Consider the following 21173-nt stretch of genomic DNA (forward strand, 5'->3'; position numbering starts at 1 on the left):
ATTCCATTGAGCTCGTGCTGAGATGAACCTCAAAATCAGCCCTAAAGTATTCTCTAAAACAAGGCCAATAGGCAAAGATTGGGCAATCAGATAGGAACATAAGAATGTAGGAAATAGGAGACGAAGTAGGGGGAGGCCTTTGCAGCCGGAGGCTCCATGGTCCGAGGAGCGGACACCCAGTGGCAAAGGCAGTCCTTGCAGCCCCAACATTGTTACTGAAGGGGTTACTCCTCCAATCGCTGGGGCCTGCCTACTTGCCTGGCCCCAGCAGAGAAAAAGCATTTCTGACTCCCCTGCCTAAAATGGAGGTGCCCTCTTGTCCTCCTTGCAGCCTCATCAGCGGCCTCCTCTGTCCTTAAGAGGCCGCCTCTGGGAAGGTTGCCACTGCAGTCCCCCTGCCCGCGCATGTGGGCACAGGACCCACATATGGTCCTGACGACAGCACTTACCCCCTCCTAGAAAATAAAAAATCCTGGCCTATGACTCTAGCTTGAATATATTCAATGACTGAGCATTCACAGCCCTCTACAGTAGATATTTCCAAAGATTCACAACCCTGTGAATGAAGAAACTTCTTGTCACCTCAATCCTAAATGGCGATCCCTTATTGTGAGTCTATGACCCTTTGTTCTCGACTCCCCAGCTAGGAGAAACATCCTCCCAGTATCTATCCTCTCAAGGCCCTTAAGAATTTTATATGTTTCAATGAGATCACCTCTCATTCTTTTAAACCACAGGGAATATAGGCCGAATCTATCACTGTCTCTTCAGAGGACAATAACCTTATCCCAGGAATCAATTTAGTGAACCTTCGTTGCACTCTCTCTAAGTCAAATATATTCTGCCTTAGGTAAGGAAACCAAAACTGTACAGAGTACTCCAGGTGTGGACTCACCAAGGCCCTACATAATTGCATTAAGAATTCTTTACTCTTATACTCCAATTCCTATTTATTAAAGGCTAATATACCATTTGATTTCCCAATTGCTTGCTGTACTTGCAGGTTAACCTCCTGGGATCCATGTACAAAGGACACCCAGTTCCCTCTGAAAACTAACATTTCCCAGTCTCTCACCTTTTAAAAAAAATTCTGCGTTCCTATTTTTTGACCAAAGTGGATAATTTCACATTATATTTCATCTATCACATTCTTGCCCACTTACTTAACCTGTATATATCCCTTTGCAGCATCTTTGCATCTTCCTCAGAGCTTACTTTCCAACCTAGCTTTGTATTGCCTTGATCCAAGATGATACCCAAACTTGTATATATTCTACTTGGTCCTCTCATCTAAGTCACTGATATAGATTATAAATATCTGAGGCACAAGCACTGATCATTGTGTTACCCAATTAGTTACGCCTGCCAACCAGAAAATGATCTGTTTATTCCCACTCTCTGTTTTCTCCCCATTGAACGATCCTCAGTGCCACAAGCCCTCATTTATGTAATAAGCTCTTCTCAGGCACCTTATCTAATGCTTTTTGAAAATCCAAATACACGACATCCACTGGTTCCCCCTTATCAGCTCTGCTAGTTACAAGTCTAATATACTCTAACAAATTTGTCACACGATTGCCCTTTCATAAATCCGTGTTGACTCTGTCCAATCATATTATGTTTTTCCAAGTGCCCTGTTACAACATCCCAAATAATAGATTCTAGTATTTTCTCTACTACTCATGTCAGGATAACTAGCCTATAGTTCCCTATTTTCTCTCTCCCTCCTTTCTTGAATAGTGGGGTAATGTTTGGAGCTAGAGGGCATGGGGAGGAACAACCAAGAAGACAGGAGAGAGCTGGGAGAAGAGGATGGAGGAAGGCACTGTGTGGAAGGCCGTACCCACAGCGGGTCTTCAGGGAGCTCTTCTCCTATCTCAATTTGACTGAGTATTAATGTGTCAGGCACCTTCGCTTCACCAGGCGGTCACTGAGCTAAGTCATCTGTTGCAGCCACAACTCATACCTTCCTGTGCTGCCAAGGTCACCATGGTCCTTAACATTTATGCCCGGGGTCATTCCAGGCAGTAGCAGGTGACATCAGCGACATCTCTCAGTTTGCTGTTCACATCATAGCAGGGAGATCACTGAGGCTCAATACACCACATAGAACATCTACTTTACTTTTACAATGGATGGAATGAAGCTGGCTGGGAGCATATCAAGCTTTGCCTGCACTGCAGGCTTCCCAGGGTGCAAGGTACCATAGACTGCACCCACATTACTCACCATCACTAGCTTTCTGAGTAGAAAGGGTTTCTACTCTCTCAAACTCCAGCCTCGGCACAAGTTGGAGTTGGATTACTTCATGATCTGATCCAGGTGTGCAAGTTCACTGCAGACTGCCCAGTGTGCTGAGCATTCCCTTGTATTCCCACTTGCCTTCTTCGGTAGCCTGGATCCTTGAAGTCTTCTGCAGCAGAGCTAGTATGTGATCTCGCCCTTTGGCATGATTGGACCTGTGGCAAACTATCCATGGGCCCTAGTTCCTGCACACTAGTGGTTACAAGAAGACCCCCACTGCCCCTGGCTAACCCTTTAAAGTACACATGGTGCCAGTCTCTGAGCTGGTGCAGTGTATTTCCCACCCCTGACCATAAACCCGTCAGCCTTGGTTTTGGAACAGAAAGTCATTTGAAACTGATGTCCGTTCCTAATGCTTAGCTTAAGGACAGGATTTTCTCCATGGGCTGTCAGGCTCGCAGAAGCCCGCACTGTGTGGGCAACAGTCACTTACCTGTGATTCTCTTCGAATTGAGTGACCAAAGGGCAGGCTCGCCATCCTACTAAGGATGGCAGATGTACTGTCAAAGCTGGAAGGCCAATAGAAGGCCCTCCAGCTCGGAAGCATCAGCAGGATGCCTTTGCAGGTAAGTGAGGGAGAGGAGGTCCCAAGATGCAGGAGTTTTTTAAAATGTAAAATATTGAAAGCCCTCATCAGCTGTTGGGGTATTGGGGTGGGTGGGGGATCCCCTCCAAAGGGCAGCTGGGAGCTGCAGCTGAAGCCAGGCAGGCAGGGAGGGCCTGCAAGCCTGCCTGGAATGCTGCCCCCCGGGGTCTGGCGCTGGGAGGCCACCTCCAGGCAGCACCCCTGTTCCCCAATGCCTCCAGGGACTGGAGGCTGACTGGAAAAGTCCTGTCGACCTCTGACAATAGGCCTTAATAGGGCCTTAATTAGGTGAATTGGTTACCCGCCACTTCTGGGCGGGTAGCCCTGCGATGCCCCTATCCCACCTCTGGGAAAATGGCCTGTGGTAGGACGGAACCAGGGAACCAGCACACTGGCCAACGGCGCAAATGTTCGCGCCTGTCCACCTCCATGCTAGCCCCATCGGGGCTGAATCTCCAGCGCTACAAGCTAGTGGTCTCCACTTTTCTTGGATGATATTTCACATAGCCAACTGGCTGAAAATTGCTACAATTCCTCACAATGGGACAGGAAGCGGATGTGGTCATCTCTATAATCAAAGAAACATGAGATGAATGCACTGTTGCCATGGCATATGCATTACACAATCACAAGGAAATAAGCAAAAGTATAAAGCTGTTCCCTGAAAATTCCTGAAGAATATCAAGTAAAATGAAGAAACAGTTTTGACCTAAGCAGCACCCGAAGGCCTCTTTCTGTCCAGTGTATACCATACCATGCTTGATTAGTTTTCTATTGTGATTTAAATGAGGGAATAAAAACTAAGTTTGAGACTGTGACTCCTTTGACACTGTTTTGTATGGTTCTGATGCATGCTAACAGCTATTTCAAAAGGCCGCGTAGCTTGCTTCTTATAAAGCAAAGCAAAAAGAAAACTCCTAATACTTGAATAGATATCTTTTAAAGCAAATAATTTCAGTTTGCTGTAATTTGGGAAAATAACCTAAATCAGCCAAACCATTGGAGCACCATCTTTGATCTGAAAGGTCATCCCCACCCTAATTATAACTGTGGAAAAGATGAAAGGTCGCCTTCCATTATAGATAGACTCCAGCATTGAACTGGGAGGCTTACTGGGATGGTAAAAGAGGTCATTTTTAAATCAGTCAAGGACTCAACTTTTCTATTGAGTCCAGCTTGCTTCTGAATAGCCCAGTAATAAGGCTTGAATAAAGAGGCCAATTAATCGTCATCAAAACATACACGTTGCTTTTTAATTTAAAGCTGTTTCAGTGAAAATGACAGACCATGTAGATTTGTATGGTACACACCATACTACAGACTTAATGTGCATGTGACAACCCCATAACACAAGCTGTAAAATGTTGTTTACATTTAAAGGGCTTTTTTTAAGCCCTGCTGAGATTCCAATTACCAACCTGTGTGGAATCACAGAGCTAGCTGTTAATTTGAATTGATAATATATATGTTTTAACGAGGAGCATGGAATATACTGAGTTCTGTCTGACCTGAGGCTCTACCAAAGCAAAATACAGCAGATGCTGGAAATCTTAAATAAAAATAGAAAATGCTGGAAATCTTCAGCAGGTCTGTCAGCACCAGTGGAGAAAGAAACAGTTAACAAGCTGAATTTTGCAGGGGGGAGACTGAAGTCCTGCTGCTGGGGCCGAAAGCTGGAGCCAACCCCGCTCTGGCAGGCAGTGGGACCCCGGGGCGGCCTTTTGCCGACATGGCCAATTGAGGAGGGCGGTCCGGCCCCATCGCTTTCAGTGGCCACTGCTGAGGCTGCAGCTCCAGGATGAGGACGCCTCAACGGTGAAACACCCTCGAAGAGCAGGTAGGTTTTTATGGGGAAGCCGGGGCTAGGCAGGCAAAACCTGGTGATCGGTGTTGCGGGGTTGGGGGGACGGTTCGTGGTGCACCAGAGGGCTGTTGCTGCGGGGGAAGCTATTGCTGCCTGGGATCCCCTCCGTGGGCCATGGATTGCCCATAAAGGAGGACACCCCCCACTCCCACAGGAACCCACTGGGAGGCACCCAGGGTTTACCTGACAGTCCCCCAACGTGGCAGCGAACCCTCATGACATGGGAAAATGCCCGTGGGGCAGGAAGTGGCGCTTAAGTGGCTGGTGGGCAGCCGTGCTGCTCAGCTGCCCACCACTGGCAATATACCATGGCAGGAAGAAGACATCAGGCTCCCACCCTGACACCTTCCCCCACTATAATGCCAGCCCTCCTGCCTCCCATCCTGACCCCAGTGGGCCAGGAAAATTCAGCCCATTGTTTCAGGGGGATGATCTTTCGTTTTAACCTGAAACGTCAACTTTATTTCTCTGTTCACAGATGCTGCCAGACCTGCTGAGTATTTCCAGTATTTTATCTCTTGTCATGCAGATCCCCACCTGCCAAGAATGAGGCATATTAATTTCATCATATGAACATTGATATTAAACTGTTGCTGGAATGAAGAAATTACTTGTGAGAGAGGTCACCAAACCTTTGACTGGAGGACATTTGCATACTAAGAGGCGGTACTTGTGGAGACAAAGAACTACTCCCTGGTCCAATTAACCCAAATGGATTTTGATCACCAGACATTGAAGGTATAAGGAAGAGCATTCCAGGTACTGCTAAGATGATAGAATCCACAAAGACAGGACTGGTCACATGACTAACCAGCTGGTCCAGGCTTTGAATGAGACACAGAACAGTTTGAATTGAGAAGGCAGTTTGCAACTGAAGCTGGAACAAGGAAGCCTCTCTCCTGGCTGTCTCTCTCTCGCTTTCTCCCTAGCTACCTGACCCATGGAAGATACATAAACCTCAAGAGAGAAAAGACTCCAATATCGAAACAAGTTGAAGCATGAACTGAGCCCCAACGTACAGCAGGACTTACCGGCAACCAAAGACTCCACATTGAACTCAAAGGACTGTAATTATAATCCCAATATTGCCTCAAACTTTTCCCCTTTATTCTTTTCCACTTTTTCTGTCTCTATTTGCATGTGTACTTATTGCGTACGCATGCTTGTGTGATCGCGTCCCATATTCATAGCCGTTAACTCGATTAGAGTTTAAGATTAATAAACTTGCACCTTTCTTGTTTAAATCTAAGGAAACCTGTCTGATTTCTTTGCCTTACAATTGGAGAAGTGAACAAGGATTCACTGAGGGGGAGCTAAAAACACGGTGTTTCTAAAATTAAACAATGTTACGCTTAAACCTGGCAAAGGCTGAGAGGGAACCCCTAGACCCCTTCTCACCTGGTCGTAACACTCAGTATAAGTGGATTGTGCTACTTAGATTGACTAGCTTGCTGAGACTGACTATAAAGGCTCACACATAAAGAGGGCCCATTTGTGCCTTGTAACAGAGGGCAGGATTTTCCCTGCAGGCTTCAGAACCCCGATGTCAGAGTCAGATGTGGGTCAGAAGCCTGCACTGTGTGGTGGAACAGTCACCCACCTGTGATTATCCCCGAACTGTCCAATTAATGGACAGAGGACAGGATTAAGGATGGTGGGCAGGCTTTTGAAGCTAGAGGACCAATAGGAGGCCCTCCAGCACTGAAGCAGCAGCAGGCTGCCTTTTTAGATGAGGGAGAGGGCACTGCAACATGAAGGTTCCCTTTCTCCAACTATTTTTAAACTTAAAATTTAAATAACGGCCTCAGCAGCCAGGCCGCTACTGTGTAGGGTGAAATCCTCCACAGGACGGCCCACAGCTGTAGATGAAGCCAGGCAGGCAGGGAGAGACTGTAAGCCTGCCAGGAGCTCTAGCTCCCTGGCCTGCTGCCAGGAGGTTGCCTCCAGGCAGTTACACTGTTCCCCTAAGTCTCTGGGGACTTGGTGGCCGACTGGAAAACTCCATTCAGACACTGACAATAAGCCTTAATAGGCCATTAACCATGTCAATCTGGCTACCCACCCCTTGCGGGAGTGGGGAACCGGCACGCCAGCCGGCCTATGGTGCAAAATTCTGCACCTGTCCACCTCCGTGCTCGCCCCATCAGGGCCTAAAAATTCAGCCCAGAAAGCTGCTGGCACCCGTGGAATCATATTCCAAGAGTCAATGTCTTCAATAGGGAAGGAGGACACCACTGCCACCAGTTGTCAATACTGAGTTGCATTGCTACATAATTGCCCAACTGAAAGCAATGTCAAAAATGGCAATAGATTTGATTTACAAATGGCTGTGCCTCAGTGATGAAGGTAAAGCCTAATACTAGCACCATATTTGATATATTAGACATACCCTCTTGACATGGGGTGGAATCTGGAATATTCTTTCATGCATCACCCCACTCCCTACCAGAATTTAAAGGTGTCAGTGCAAATACCGTAGAATCCTGCAATAACTCGATTTCACTCCAAATTCCTGGCCTCCACAGGCAGAAACTGAGCTTTTGCAGCAGCAGGAATTTTGGGCCCCAATTTTTTTTCAAATTGTTACTTCGACTAACTTAATTAATTGCAACCCTATAAGAAATAACTTTCATACCCTGAGCAACTGCTGAGGTGCAAATGAAGCAAAATTTCTCATGCAGCTTTCATCCCATCATTTGTGTGTTATTATAATACACCCACCCATATTTCAACAGATGTATTAAAAATCTGACATTATAGTATATCTAAAATTATAGGAGTTGTATTAGCCCCTGGAAAGGACAGCATTACCCCTGAAATAATCAAGAGTGCCAAGCCTGCTATACTGTCAGCACTCCATGAACTGCTTTGCCTGTGCTGGGACGAGGGAGCAGTACCACAGGACATACGCGATGTCAATATCATCACCCTCTATAAGAACAAGGGTGACCGCGGTAACTGCAACAACGACATGGAATCTCCCTGCTCAGCACAGTGGGGAAAGTCTTCACTCAGGTCGTTTTAAACAGACTCCAGAAGCTGGCTGAGCGTGTCTACCCTGAGGCACAGTGCGGCTTTCGAGCAGAGAGATCCACCATTGACATGCTGTTCTCCCTTCGCCAGCTACAGGAGGAATGCCGCGAACAACAGATGCCCCTCTACATTGCTTTCATTGATCTCATCAAAGCCTTTGACCTCGTCAGCTGACGTGGTCTCTTCAGACTACTAGCAAAGATCGGATGTCCACCAAAGCTACTAAGTATCATCACCTCAATCCATGACAATATGAAAGGCACAATTCAGCATAGCGGTGCCTCATCAGACCCCTTTCCGATCCCAAGTGGCATGAAACAGGGCTGTGTTCTCGCACCTACACTGTTTGGGATCTTCTTCTCACTGCTGCTCCCATATGTGTTCAAGTCTTCAGAAGAAGGAATTTTCCTCCACACAAGATCAGATGGCAGGTTGTTCAACCTTGCCCGTCTAAGAGCGAAGACCAAAGTACGGAAAATCCTCATCAGGGAACTCCTCTTTGCTGATGATGCTGCATTAACATTCCACACAGAACAGTGTCTGCAGAGACTCATCAACAGGATTGCGGCTGCCTGCAACGAATTTGGCCTAACTATCAGCCTCAAGAAAAGCAACATCATGGGACAGGACATCAGAAATGCTCCATCCATCAATATCGGCGGCCACGCCCTGGAAGTGGTTCAAGAGTTCACCTACCTAGGCTCAACTATCACCAGTAACCTGCCTCTCGATGCAGAAATCAACAAGTGCATGGGAAAGGCATCCGCTGCTATGTCCAGACTAGCCAAGAGGGTGTGGGAAATTGGCGCACTGACACGGAACACAAAAGTCTGAGTGTTTCAAGCCTGTGTCCTCAGTACCTTGCTCTATGGCAGCGAGGCCTGGACAACGTATGTCAGCCAAGAGCGACGTCTCAACTCATTGCATCTTCACTGCCTCCAGAGAATCCTTGGCATCAGGTGGCAGGACCGTATCTCCAACACAGAAGTCCTCGAGGCGCCCAACATCCCCAGCATATACACTCTATTAAGCCAGCGGCGCTTGAGATGGCTTGGCCATGTGAGCCGCATGGAAGATGGCAGGATCCCCAAGGACGCATTGTACAGCGAGTTTGTCACTGGTATCAGACCCACCGGACGTCCATGTCTCCGTTTTAAAGACGTCTGCAAACACAAAATGAAGTCCTGTGACACTGACCACAAGTCGTGGTAGTCAGTTGCCAGCGATCGCCAGAGCTGGCGGGCAACCATAAAGGCGGGGCTAAAGAGTGGCGAGTCGAAGAGACTGAGCAGTTGGCAGGAAAAAAGACAGAAGCGCAAGGAGAGAGCCAACTGTGTAACAGCCCCGATAACCAATTTTATCTGCAGCACTTGTGGAAGAGTCTGTCACTCTAGAATTGGCCTTTATAGCCACTCCAGGCGCTGCTTCACAAACCACTGAGCACCTCCAGGTGCTTACCCATTGTCTCTCGAGACAAGGAGGCCAAAGAAGAAGAAAAAGAAGACCCATATTTCAACAGATGTATTAAAAATCTGACATTATAGTATAAAATTATAGGAGTTGTATTAGGCAGTGGGTAGATGGTGGAACAACTATACGCACAATTTCTTCCCCTCCAACTACCTAGCCAGCTTACGCTGATTTATCAGTATCACTGAATTTGAAAATGCAATCCACTCAGCCATTTATAATATGCAATATAGATTACATTCCAGAAGGAAAGGAGGAAACAATTACAGGATAGGAATCAAATTATTCATATACAAAAAGGCAGCACCAACCCTTTCTCTTTTAATAATCAAAAGAAAGCACATAATCCATTTCTGATGCTGTAGCATATTATGTGCACTTACAACAATCGGAACATATACTTAATAACTGCAAGGAAATAAATGTTAAAAAAAAAGGAACATTGAAATTATATTCTGTTAAAAATATAGTTACTTCGAAAAGCTAATTCACTGCTTCCGTGCTCCCAGTGGAGAAGCTACTCTTGAAAGAAGCACAGGTCAGAGATAAAACTGCAACATCTTACTTCAGTGCAGTTCTGCGTCGGCAGTAGAAGAGCCCTATTTAATTAGTTGGACATTCCTTCACGAACTATACAGACAGAGACTGATTTTTGTTTCTTTAGCCACCAACCCCCCCCCCGCCCACCAATTTACACCCAAAAAACTGTAGTCAGTAAATGAAACAGAATGTGGCCCCACCCACTTAGCAATGATTTCCAAGATCATTCCAATTTTTAGTGAGAAATTGCACAGGGACAGAGAGCTCCCACCTGAAACAGATTATTAACATATGTAAAGAGGACAGGGAAGGGCACAACTCTAGTTTCAGGCCCCTGGGCACCAAGTCTCTCGCATGCCCACAGAAACCTGGCAGGAAGGAGACTCCTGCAGGCCACAGAGCCTTTGAAAGATCTACAGATTTTTACCATAAGTATTTCAGGCCTTTTAAAGCTCCTTCTTATAGTATTTTTATATTTTTATTTCTGCTGTTACTCAGGCTTTCAATTATTTATTTATTTTCATGCCATGTTTTCTTTTTATTGGCTTTAGTGAGTTATCCAATGGGGATTTTCCGAGTAGTTTCGCTCACAGGAAGAGGCGAAGCTGCAAAAGGATGCCATGCTAGTCATTCACCAAGCATTGTACCATCCCCTTTCACTGGTGCCCACCCTCTTGAATCTGTTTTGGAGATGTTGTACTGGTGGTGTTTCCTCATCACCTTGACGAGAACAACCATCAAACAGGAGGCTGGGTGCTAGGTTATATTGTGATTTGCCTGCAAACTCATCTGCACCAAAAAGTCCTTTCTCATGCATCTTGCTCAGCCAATCCTTAATCCCCCGCTCCTTCCGTCTTGTCAAATGATGTGTTAAATTGTCTTTACAGAAGCTGTCTGAATCTGGGCCCCACTCCTTGTGACCCCCCTTAATTTGAACCCATCTGAGTTTACACCTTGAGTTGTGAATAACTACCCAAATAAGCTTAAACTGGGGAGCTTAATACTATTTGTAATTGAGATTCAAGTGAGTCTTAGGTAAAATGGAAACCAAATTAGAACAGACTTCACCTGAAGATGAACACTGGTTCTATATTCTTTGCAATAGCTAATGCTGGCAGCAAATCTAATAACTTGACAGTTTAACTTGATGGGTTTTGTTTGTAAAATAGGAAACATCAGCAAGTTGTCTCCTTTAATGATGTCAGAGCAATTTCTCATAGTTGAAGGCAGAATATGCAGTTGACAATGGGTGCATACATATGAAGGAGTAACTTCATTGAACTCTCCAGAGGGGCCGTTTTAATTAATAGATGGCTTAATTTCTGTGCCAGATAGACATTTAACATCCAATAAAGGAAAGTGTTTGCCTTCACTGGGTCAAATTTTACATGCGTCCATTTTTGTTTTTTTAATTGACAATCACTACTGTGTAAATTGTCATCTTAAATAGGCTGAACTAGCAAACTGAACATAAGGAACTTACACTGGTTGTATGGAGCTTCATTTTGAACTTCTCAAAGTAGAGCCACTGTTTTGAATCATTTGGATCCAAATCGTGATAAAAATCCCTGGCTGCATAACCAAAGCTGTGGTACTTTCCATCAGGTGTCAGCAGGATAGTAGTAGGAGTCTTTTGATTGGATACTCCAGGGTCACCACCTTCCCATCGCCTAATAAAGAAAAGATTTCAATGAGATTGTATCTGCTCTCTTCACAGCAAATATTAGTTAGTATTACACACAGAATATGGACGTATACACCACCTCCTGATATCACTCCTTGCCTCCAGAGGCGAAACATCATTGCCAGCAAAAGTAAATGGTCATTCATACAGGTCAATGAGATTTGAACATTCCTGCACTCCATGGCCTCCCAATGAGGTTAGGAAGGGTCTGCAGCCAGAATGGCAACATCATATATCAGGCTATGCAGTAACTGCATAGTCGTAACAAATGTTACATGCATGCCCAGTTTGCTAAATCCACCCCCTCCCCTATAAATGAAATGAATGCATCTTAACAGAAGTCAATTTGTAATGTGGAAATGAGATATCCACATTGGCTCATAATCGGGACAGAATAAAAATTACAAATTGATGTGCCATTTTTTGGGACCATGGGTGAATTCTGGAAATAAAGATGAAGCACAGAGAGTTTTCTCTTGCATGTAATTTACCTAAATGTCCAAAAAGCATCTCAGTAATTAATCATCACAATCAATTTTAATGTACAGTGAGGTAAATTATTTGTATATTTTAGTTGCCAGTTCCAAAAATATTCTCTGCAGGTTAATTATTTTATTGGATAGTTAATTCTAGGTTGTATTTGCAAAACAACAGAAGTATATTGAGTTAATGAGTTGTTTTCATCCATTTATGTTCATATTGTTGTCTAAGCAGTAAGGTGGAGGAATGTTTGCCAATGTACTTTGAATGAATCCGCTGAACAATGTGCTTTTATTTTCATGTCAAGCCAGCGTCTCTGTGTAAAAGTGAAAATGAAAAGAACAACTTTGGAAACTGGACATTGTGCTTCATAGGAATGAAAGAATAAAAGAAAAGACAGAAAGCTAGAAAACTTTCATTTATCTAGCACCTTTCACATCCTTAGGATGTCTCAAAGAACTTTGTAGACAAGTAAGCACCTTTGAAGTAAAGCTGCTTTTGTAATTTAGGGAAATTTGCACAATTTGGCAGTCAATTTGTACAAATAAATGTCTTATGAAAAACAATGAGAAAAATGGCCAGATAATGATGACAGTTGAGGGAAAATGTTGACTAAATATAAAATACAGGTTAGGTCCTGGTCTAGGATTTTTAAAATAAAAACAAGAAATGCTGGAAATACTCAGCAGGTGTGGCAGCATCTGTGGAGAGAGAAGCAGAGTTAACGTTTCAGGTCCTGACTCTTCTTCTCTGCTTCTCTCTCCACAGATGCTGCCAGACCTGCTGAGTATTTCCAGCCTTTCTTGCTTACATTTCAGATTTCCAGCATCCGCAGTATTGCTTTTAGATTTTTTTAACGTTGCCTTCATGTTACTGTAATGGCAAATGTTGCACTAGAAATCAAGTGCAGAAGTGTTACCACAATAGAATACAATCCCAAAGTGAAAGAAAATGAATATTTCTCGTTGTGACTCATTTCCCCCAGGAGCCATTCCCACCCTTTCCTGCTTGAACTCTCAATGACCTGTTGCAGATTTTTCTCCGTCTTATAGCTGTAACCCTTTGCTGACCTGTTTAATATGAAATTAGGTTTTTAGTTTTAATCTTGTTGCTAATAAGTTAATGACACAGCTTCAAGTCCCACATGCAGCAGAAATGAGATGAAAGTGATGCCTGCAGTATACCCAGATGTTTCTAATCATACTGTCTCACTATGGTTATAGGTTACTTAAATGTAATCTGGATTTTGCTGTCATCCCATTGGCATTATTTGTGACTACGGTGCCAGATTTATTGTATGCACTGACTTTCTTCTGTGAAAAATGAATAGGGATCACAGAGAATGATCCTGCCTTGTCATTGTAATTCATTCAGGCAACTACTTACACTATTAAGCAGACCCACATTAGATGTACAAGTCTGAATTAAATGCGCCATCGAATCAAACATTAGATATGAAAGAATTCAACTTTTGGCCAATTTTATCTAAGCATATATCCATGTTTGTAAACTACATTTTACACTATGGCCCCTTACATTGAAACATATATAAATATTTAAACAACTGGCTTTTTAACATTACAATATCATATGATTGCTCAGAAATGATTAACACATGTTTAATATTTAAAATTGCATTTCTTATGAGTTCATGCAAACAGATCAATGCAAACTTAAATAAATATTAAGAAGCAGGTTTGAACTTTCACCACCAGGCAGGAAACATGTGGTTGCATAACTGGCTACCTTAAAGTTAAGGGGGAAATTTTAACTCCTGGGCAGTTGGTTGGCAGAATGGGCAAGCAGGCTGCCCAGGAGGTATAGGGGGAGACCTGGTCTATTTTAAAAGCCGAGCATCATTTAGAGGGAGTGGCAAGCTGCCTGGCCAAAATGGGCATTCAGAGACAGATCACTGTGTTTGGGCCACAACAACAACAACAACAACAATGTGCATTTATATGGCACCATTAACATAGTAAAGCATCTCAAGGTACTTCGCAGGACGGCTACCAAACAAAATTTAACACCAAGGCACAAAAGGAGATATTGACAGGTGACCAAAAGTTTGGTCAAAGGGGTAAGCTTTAAGCGGTGCCTTAAAGAAGGAGAGAGAGGTGAAAAGGTTTAGGGAGGGGATTCCACAGCTCAGGGCCTTGGCAGCTGAATGCACACCCACCAATTGGGGTGTAATGAAAAGCAGAGATGTGTAAGATACCAAAATGCAAACTCAGGCTGCACATTTAACTTAGAAATACAAAATTTACAAAGAGAGATGGGGTAAATTTCTAGTCAGAAACCATTTTGCATTTGTGTTTTGGGACAGGAAAGATAAAGAACAAATTCAGCTATGGTCTATCACTCAAAGGGGCCGATTATCCTCCCCAAGATGGGGCCTTAGAGCTGAAACACTGAGTGCTGTGGTACTCTACCTTATTGGATAACTTATAGGAGTCACCAAGAGAAAGGGTGTGCTTTGTCATTGGCATCTTGTTCCAGGTCCCCCTTGGTCTACAGGAGGAAAGGGAGGAGGACATGAGGCCAGGCACAGAAACACCAACTGCGGCAGGAGAGAAGGACAGGAGGAACCTGGAGGGCAAGTTGGGCTCTTCCCTCACTGTGGGTACAGGACATCCCTCCTCTTCTGGACCTCCAGTGCAGTTTGTGAGAACCTGTCCACCTTCTCTTTTGGTCCTTGAGCCATTCTGAAATCTTCCCGCTGTGTGTCAGCCAGCACACACCACACCTTCCTTGGAAGTAGGTGCATGGAGCTTGTATGTAGTGCCCCATGAAAAATGCGTTCAATCACAGTTTGAGTGCTAAGCCTGCGGGTGTCTGACTTAAAATCTCCAGGAAAGTTCAAATTATGATAATTGACATTTAGGCTCAAAATCGGGTGCTGAAACCAGTCTTCCAAACCAGCACAGTACCTATGCAGTGCCTGTTTTCGCCCTTTCACCAAAATAACCCCCACTGTGTCTAGTGTGAAGAGGAAGTGATTACATTTACAATACAAAGACTACAGATCTCCATTTTGGGGACTGTATTGCAGGTTAATCTCTTTCAAGAAAAAAATGAAAGCTACACAAGAAAATAAACTTGTAACAATAAATCAGATTCTGTTTTATTCCATTTGATTCTGGGCTTTTAAACCTGTGTTTTGGGGATCACATTCTACAGTTTGCTCCGTTTATAATTATAGAGTGACTGGTTCATTGTGATGGAAGAGGTCAAATTCTGATTTTATTACATAAAATTCTGGGGATTTCCCAGAATTTTTACAGATGGTGTGGGGGTAACATTCAGCAATTGTTTTATTTTTCCATGATAATGGCAAATCAACCTAGCAAAAAAGTCACAATAACCTCAACAAAGTGAGGAAGAACAAACAAAAAAATCTGCAGTAAGTACCTCTGAAATACCTCCGATCAAAATCCAACTCTTTTTAGAATTCCTAACAAGTATATCATGTACTTATAGGCATCACTGAACATCTGAGTGCAGTAGGACACAAAGACACTGTCTATTTTATAATGACAAGTGAAGGTCAGACTCATCTCACAACTGGTATAAAGCCAACATCCGTTTAACACTAAGAATAAGCCTAATAATAACATTGAGGAGGGTGATTTTTGACAGCTCCTCCAGGCGCTAAAGTGCCTCCAAGTTGACCAAGATCGGGTCTTGAGCTAAAATGCCAGTTTTACCTGCATTTAGTGCAAGGTGCTGCCATCTTGGTAAAGGAGTTGTGCTAGGAACGGACGCCCAGAGGATCGTTATGGGGCTGTTTGCCACTTAAAATTGCCTGCTAGCATTCAGTAAGGAGGGTGCACAGCATTTTGGTGGATAGCGCTTGACCCAACGCCCTCTCCTAACAGCAACCAGCTGATTGGGAGTAAACAAGTCATTGCTGAGGATTTCGAGCACTACTTAAAGGTAAAAACACTTTACTGTTCATTTGCTGCTGGAGGTTTGAAGAGGTCTTTTGAGACACGTCGGCAGACTTTCTGGGACCCTTTGTCAAGCCTTCACCAACACGCTGTCAACATTTATTCTGTAATCCTCAGAGGATTTCACCTTATAGGAGTCATCAGGAGAAAGGGAGTGCTTGGTCACCAGCTGCTGCAGGAGAGAGGGACAGGAGGGTGAGGTCCACTCCTTCCCCCACAGAACATCCCTCCTCCACTGGATCTCCTCCACCAGAACCTCCAGTGCAGTGCTTGAGAAGCTGTACACCCTCTCGTTCCCTGAGCCATCCTGAAACCCGCTGCTGTGTATCAGCCAACCCACACCTCACCTTCAGTGGAATAGAGTGCACGGAACCCACATCTACTGTACCACGAAAATTGCAGTGGTTGAGCGTTAAATCTGCAGGTGGCGGATTTAGCACCTCCAGGCAAGTTCAAATTATGGTCATGAGCAATTAGGACCAAAATTGAACACTACAACCAAACTTTCAAAAAGGCATGTTTTATTTGGACAACACTCATTTAGTACTTGTTTTCATTGTTTCATCGAAATAATCCCCATAGTATTGTACATCATTGTTTTATTCACCAGCTAACCAATTTAAGCTGCCAAAAGGATACACAGTCTCAAATTTCTGCTGCACTCCTTATCCTTCACTTATTTATCCTTCCTTCCCTTTCCTTGTACCAACTGCGTCCCTCGCTTGTGTGAAAATGGAAAAGTAATGGATTTTTGAAATGTCTCATGTATGGACACATTCTGGTGATGTCACTGCATCACTGGAAGTGGATGGTTGGAACGTCTACTCGCTGCTTTGGCCACGCCATGACACTGTCCCAAATCATAGGATGGAGTCATTACTTTAATAGGGGCAAACACATGCACCAGTTGTATCACAACCCACCCAGGGGAGATGGAATGCCAAAGTGGCAGACATTGGGATGCAGTTGGATTGAAGACTCATCGTTCATTTTCAAAGTCCGTTTCTGCTGTTATGCAAGCAATCACAAAATCTAATTGCAACCTATCTCTCTGGGATTGATTGCCATTTGATTTGTTCGGGACATGGTGGGGGGGGGGGTGGTGTAGTTGATGCGGGGATCCATTTGCAGCTCACAATGGCAATTACACCTGCTATATATAGGCCTGGGTATTGCTGTGCTTTCCAGTGGCATAGCTGGCAGAATTTCTGGGAAAGGCCAGTAACAACCTACAGACAGATCCTCAAACTGAAGTCAGGATGGGCAGAAAAGGCACTAATCCCAACGCTATCACAATTTAGTCTTATTGCTTTAAGCCAACTAACAGCTCCTCTGGCATCATAATGCCTGACTTCTGTCTCAAGAAGCAGCAGAAGTTCAAAGCTAAAGACTTGTGAAACTATAAAGAATGGAGGGATTTGAACACAAGGATGTGTTCTTGTATCTACACACTCAACTGAATCAAACTGGAGCGTACGAGATTTTGTATGAGGGTGAAGGGTATTTTACTGTTTCTGACTGGGATAGCTTGATGATACTTGATGTTCAAATTGAAAAGTTCTCCAATGACCAGCACTGTCATCCCTCACCCTAACATATATAACAAAATGCAGAAAGATAATCAGCAGTGGTGCAACCAGTGCTGATGTTTAGTTTACAGAGGCATTAAAATTCTTATAAGATGCAATAAACAAGACAAAGAGGTAAATAACATGGCTATGGCGTAGTCATTCTGGGCCCACTGCTCATCAGGGGCTAACCATGCCTGCAGACCAAACGACTGACCTTGCCCAATAATGTCAGCTCATATTATGACATTGTTCCCAGTACGTTGAACATGAAATGCAAGAGAAGCGATGAGTTCATGGAAATGGGATTTCTAGCTCTCCTTAAAGGGGTACTTCTTTTTTCTCGTAAAAATGGTCAAGGTTAGTACAGCCTCACTGATCAAACAGGCTTTGTTGGACCAGCAGTAAAGGCGATCCCATTTGAAGGAAAACGCCAGCATTCCAATAAAGGTTACTATCAGAATGCCTTGGATGGGAGTGACGAAGTGCATAAATGGCCCAAATGTGGGATTGGGTGAGGATGGATCACGCAAGGTTGCCAAGGTAAGTGTTAAAACATGTGGCAACATAAAAGATTGTCTTGCCAAGCTTCTTATTGTTCCTTGCTGTCAACTTGACACAGAAGGATCACAAATGCAAGGAGCTTTACCAACCACTGCCCTTTGTAAATGTAGAGGATAGCTCATTTTCTTCCATTTCACTGGGCCATGTTACCATATGACAGAATTGCCTGGGTTGGCCATTAAATGGGTCAAATACCAAGTGCTATGCCAGAACAAGGCTCCTCACAGCTGAAATATTAACGCATTCACATAAGGTAGTTGCTGTCCTGGGCATTTGGGTGGAACTCCTCTTTGCAATCCTTCTCTTACATATCTCCCTGCTATATCTGCTTTTGTGAGAAGGCTGCATAATACAGGAACAGCACCTGCAGATAGGAAAGGGGAAGGGTGGACACCAAAGTTACACTCTTTGACTTATGAGGAGAAATTCATCCAATTATGGGTATGGTAACAATAAAGGAAATGGGGAAGGATAAATTTGGAGTGTTCCTCAGGTTCATGGCCAGTATCCTTTGCTTTTCTTTGCTCATCTCCTTGTTTACTCATGTTCCCTTAGAACACATTACTGTATTTTAGTGTAAGACACTGCACATTACAGTTTTCATTTTGTAGATTTTATATCTATATTATATATATATATATATATATATATATAAGTTTTTAAAACAAGAGAAGAACATATGGCTTTAAAATATATTTTCTGTGATCCTGTGGTGTCTGATATGTGCAAACAGCCATCAATGTACTTAAGGATCCATTTCAATGAGATATAATTGACTTTTTGGAAAACAGAAACACGGCACTAACATTTAAATGAGCGGAGTCCCTGCTCATTCTGGAAATCTTCCATTCTCCACCATGCTCCCAAGTCTCTGAGGGTTAACAGCTATCGTCTAAGAAACAGCTGGAAAATCAGCAGTGCCTCTGCATTGCAGTACTTACCTCATTATGTGAATGCACTCAGGGTCCCTAGCGAAGCTGTAAGCATATCCACTCGAAGTAGTGCCAAAATCAATAGCTACCACCACAACAAATGACTGGTGCAAGGATGCAGTTTGTTCAGAGTCTTTCTGTAAGAAGAAACACCTTTGTGAGAAAATCATTTTTAATATAGATGGTTTTCATCTTTGTTATTCTTAGATGCTGTTCAAGCTTTAATAAAATGATTTACCTCATACTAATAACCCTCAAAATGGAATCACTATATTTTTGGATATTTTTGCAACTGATGAAACTCTGAGTCAAGCTTTATTCAGCTATATTTCTATGACCTTATTGATTAATGTTGAAAGAAGATCACAAGTTAAGGACAAACTAGAAGCTCTAAAAAGCAATAGAAAGAGGGGCCACTTTTCAGGCCACTGTGCCAGTAGCAGAATAATGCCTTCTGCAATCATCTAATGACATTTCCAATTAGTTTCCCTGAATTAGTTTGATATACTGAAGCATTATCAAAATATTTCACAATCTTTGTGTGTTAAATGTATGAAAGTAAGTCACGTTTTTATTACAGTGACTCTGGCAACACAATCAGAGACAATAAATATTTAAGGGGTACTGGTAATCCAGGTACTGTTACCTATAGAATACAACACAAGGATAAGCACACCCAATGATACTGTCAGTTCTTGCTTGCTGTTAGCTTGCAGCAATGGAGCTCTCTGGATGTATCCTTGCAGTCACATGCAGAGCTGTGCTCAGCAGCTTGCAAATGCAGGTCGAATGCTAGAGAGTTGGTGGGAGTGCCACCTTTCTCTGAACACAATTGGAGCTTAAAATTGAGGCTAAACATTTCCTGTGAGATCCTGTGTTATATTCCAGAAAGCCAGTTGGTGAAGGATAAAACTGGAGCCAATCTTTATCAGCATTTATTTACAGAGTTACACATTAGAAGCATGGACCTCCTAACCCAACAACCACAGTTTCAGTCTGTGTCTATTTAGAAGGGTACAAGTGAATCCCCAATTAATGACTACCATCTGCTCACAATTAAACACAATTAGTATACCATTAACATCCTAGAGATGGCCTCAAACCTCCTACGGTAACATGGGTGCATATTCAGATCACTAACCTGACACCTGAATTAGACTATCATTTCTGCATCAAATCCAGTTTGCATTGATGCAAATGTGGCATCATAACTAGCACATAAAAGTCTCCTTTACTCAGGACTAGAATTTCACACATATAGAAGATGGAGCAGATAGTATGAATGTTATTAGTGAAGCATTGAAGAGCAATTTGATAAACCTTAGCATGTTTAGTTAACAACTAGCAGTAACATGAAACAACTTGTGTATTGTTGAAAAAAAGAGACACGCTGTCAAAGCTTTTTGTCTTGCACTCATCAGGACAGGTGCAAGAATGCCAAATTTCAAAGGGAGCAACAATTTACACTGCATGAGAAAAGGGTGCTGAATGATTGGAAAGTCAATTCTGATTGGTCGAGGTGTTGCCATGGAGAATGCACCAGAGAATTACTGTCGCTTATGCTTTTGTTTACTTCAAAAAAAGCGCAAAGCCTGGACATATTCCTTTTGCCTGCAGAGGACAGGTCCCTGTGTAGGTTCCAGCAGGCGTAAATGAGCCAAATTGTGAGCCCAACTGATAATTTTAAAGTGGTTGTTATTGTAATTCTTAGCACACTCAGGATTGTTCAGCAAATGCTGTCCACTCGCGGAATCACATCTAACATTGGACATTATGTTCTGAGTTTTGCAAGCACAGGCTGGTGGAGTACTGTCAGTACTCTGCTACTGCAAACAACCGAAAGGATGTGCTGTTCGATACAATCTGCAAGTCGTTGGGATGTACAGTCTACATACCTGGCATTGCACCAGCACTGAAATTCATATACCACATTGCTCATTTGTGTGGGAGGCAGATGGTCTTTTTGGCTTGATGGTAGTATCCTGTTAGTGGAAAATACCACTTGCACTGCTACTGCAAAGTAGCAGTGTGAAACAGCTAGCTGTACCTGTTGCTCAAATTTTTGAGATACCTTACCCTTCCAGGGTAATTTGGGGTAGACTGTGTTGGGTTTAGTTGTATTTGTATTAGCAGCGTTGTAGGGCATTCTAGAGAAAGTCTTAGACCCCGGTAAATGTTAACTAACAACTCTTTATTATTTA

General features: G+C 43.4%; 1 protein-coding gene across 3 annotated transcripts in view; it reads right to left on the reverse strand.

The window, feature by feature from the left end:
- hspa12a (heat shock protein 12A) overlaps positions 1 to 21173 on the reverse strand; it is a 142147-nt gene that overhangs the window by 56325 nt on the left and 64649 nt on the right. For all 3 annotated transcript variants that reach the window (XM_068052974.1, XM_068052973.1, XM_068052975.1), the window contains exons 3-4: positions 18982 to 19109; positions 11281 to 11467 (exon numbers count right to left, since the gene is read on the reverse strand). In XM_068052974.1, the coding sequence (XP_067909075.1) occupies positions 11281 to 11467; positions 18982 to 19109 (315 nt within the window). The remainder of the gene's footprint in view (positions 1 to 11280; positions 11468 to 18981; positions 19110 to 21173) is intronic.

This window comes from Heterodontus francisci, chromosome 20 (assembly GCF_036365525.1).
Source record: "Heterodontus francisci isolate sHetFra1 chromosome 20, sHetFra1.hap1, whole genome shotgun sequence".
Lineage (NCBI taxonomy): Eukaryota > Metazoa > Chordata > Chondrichthyes > Heterodontiformes > Heterodontidae > Heterodontus > Heterodontus francisci.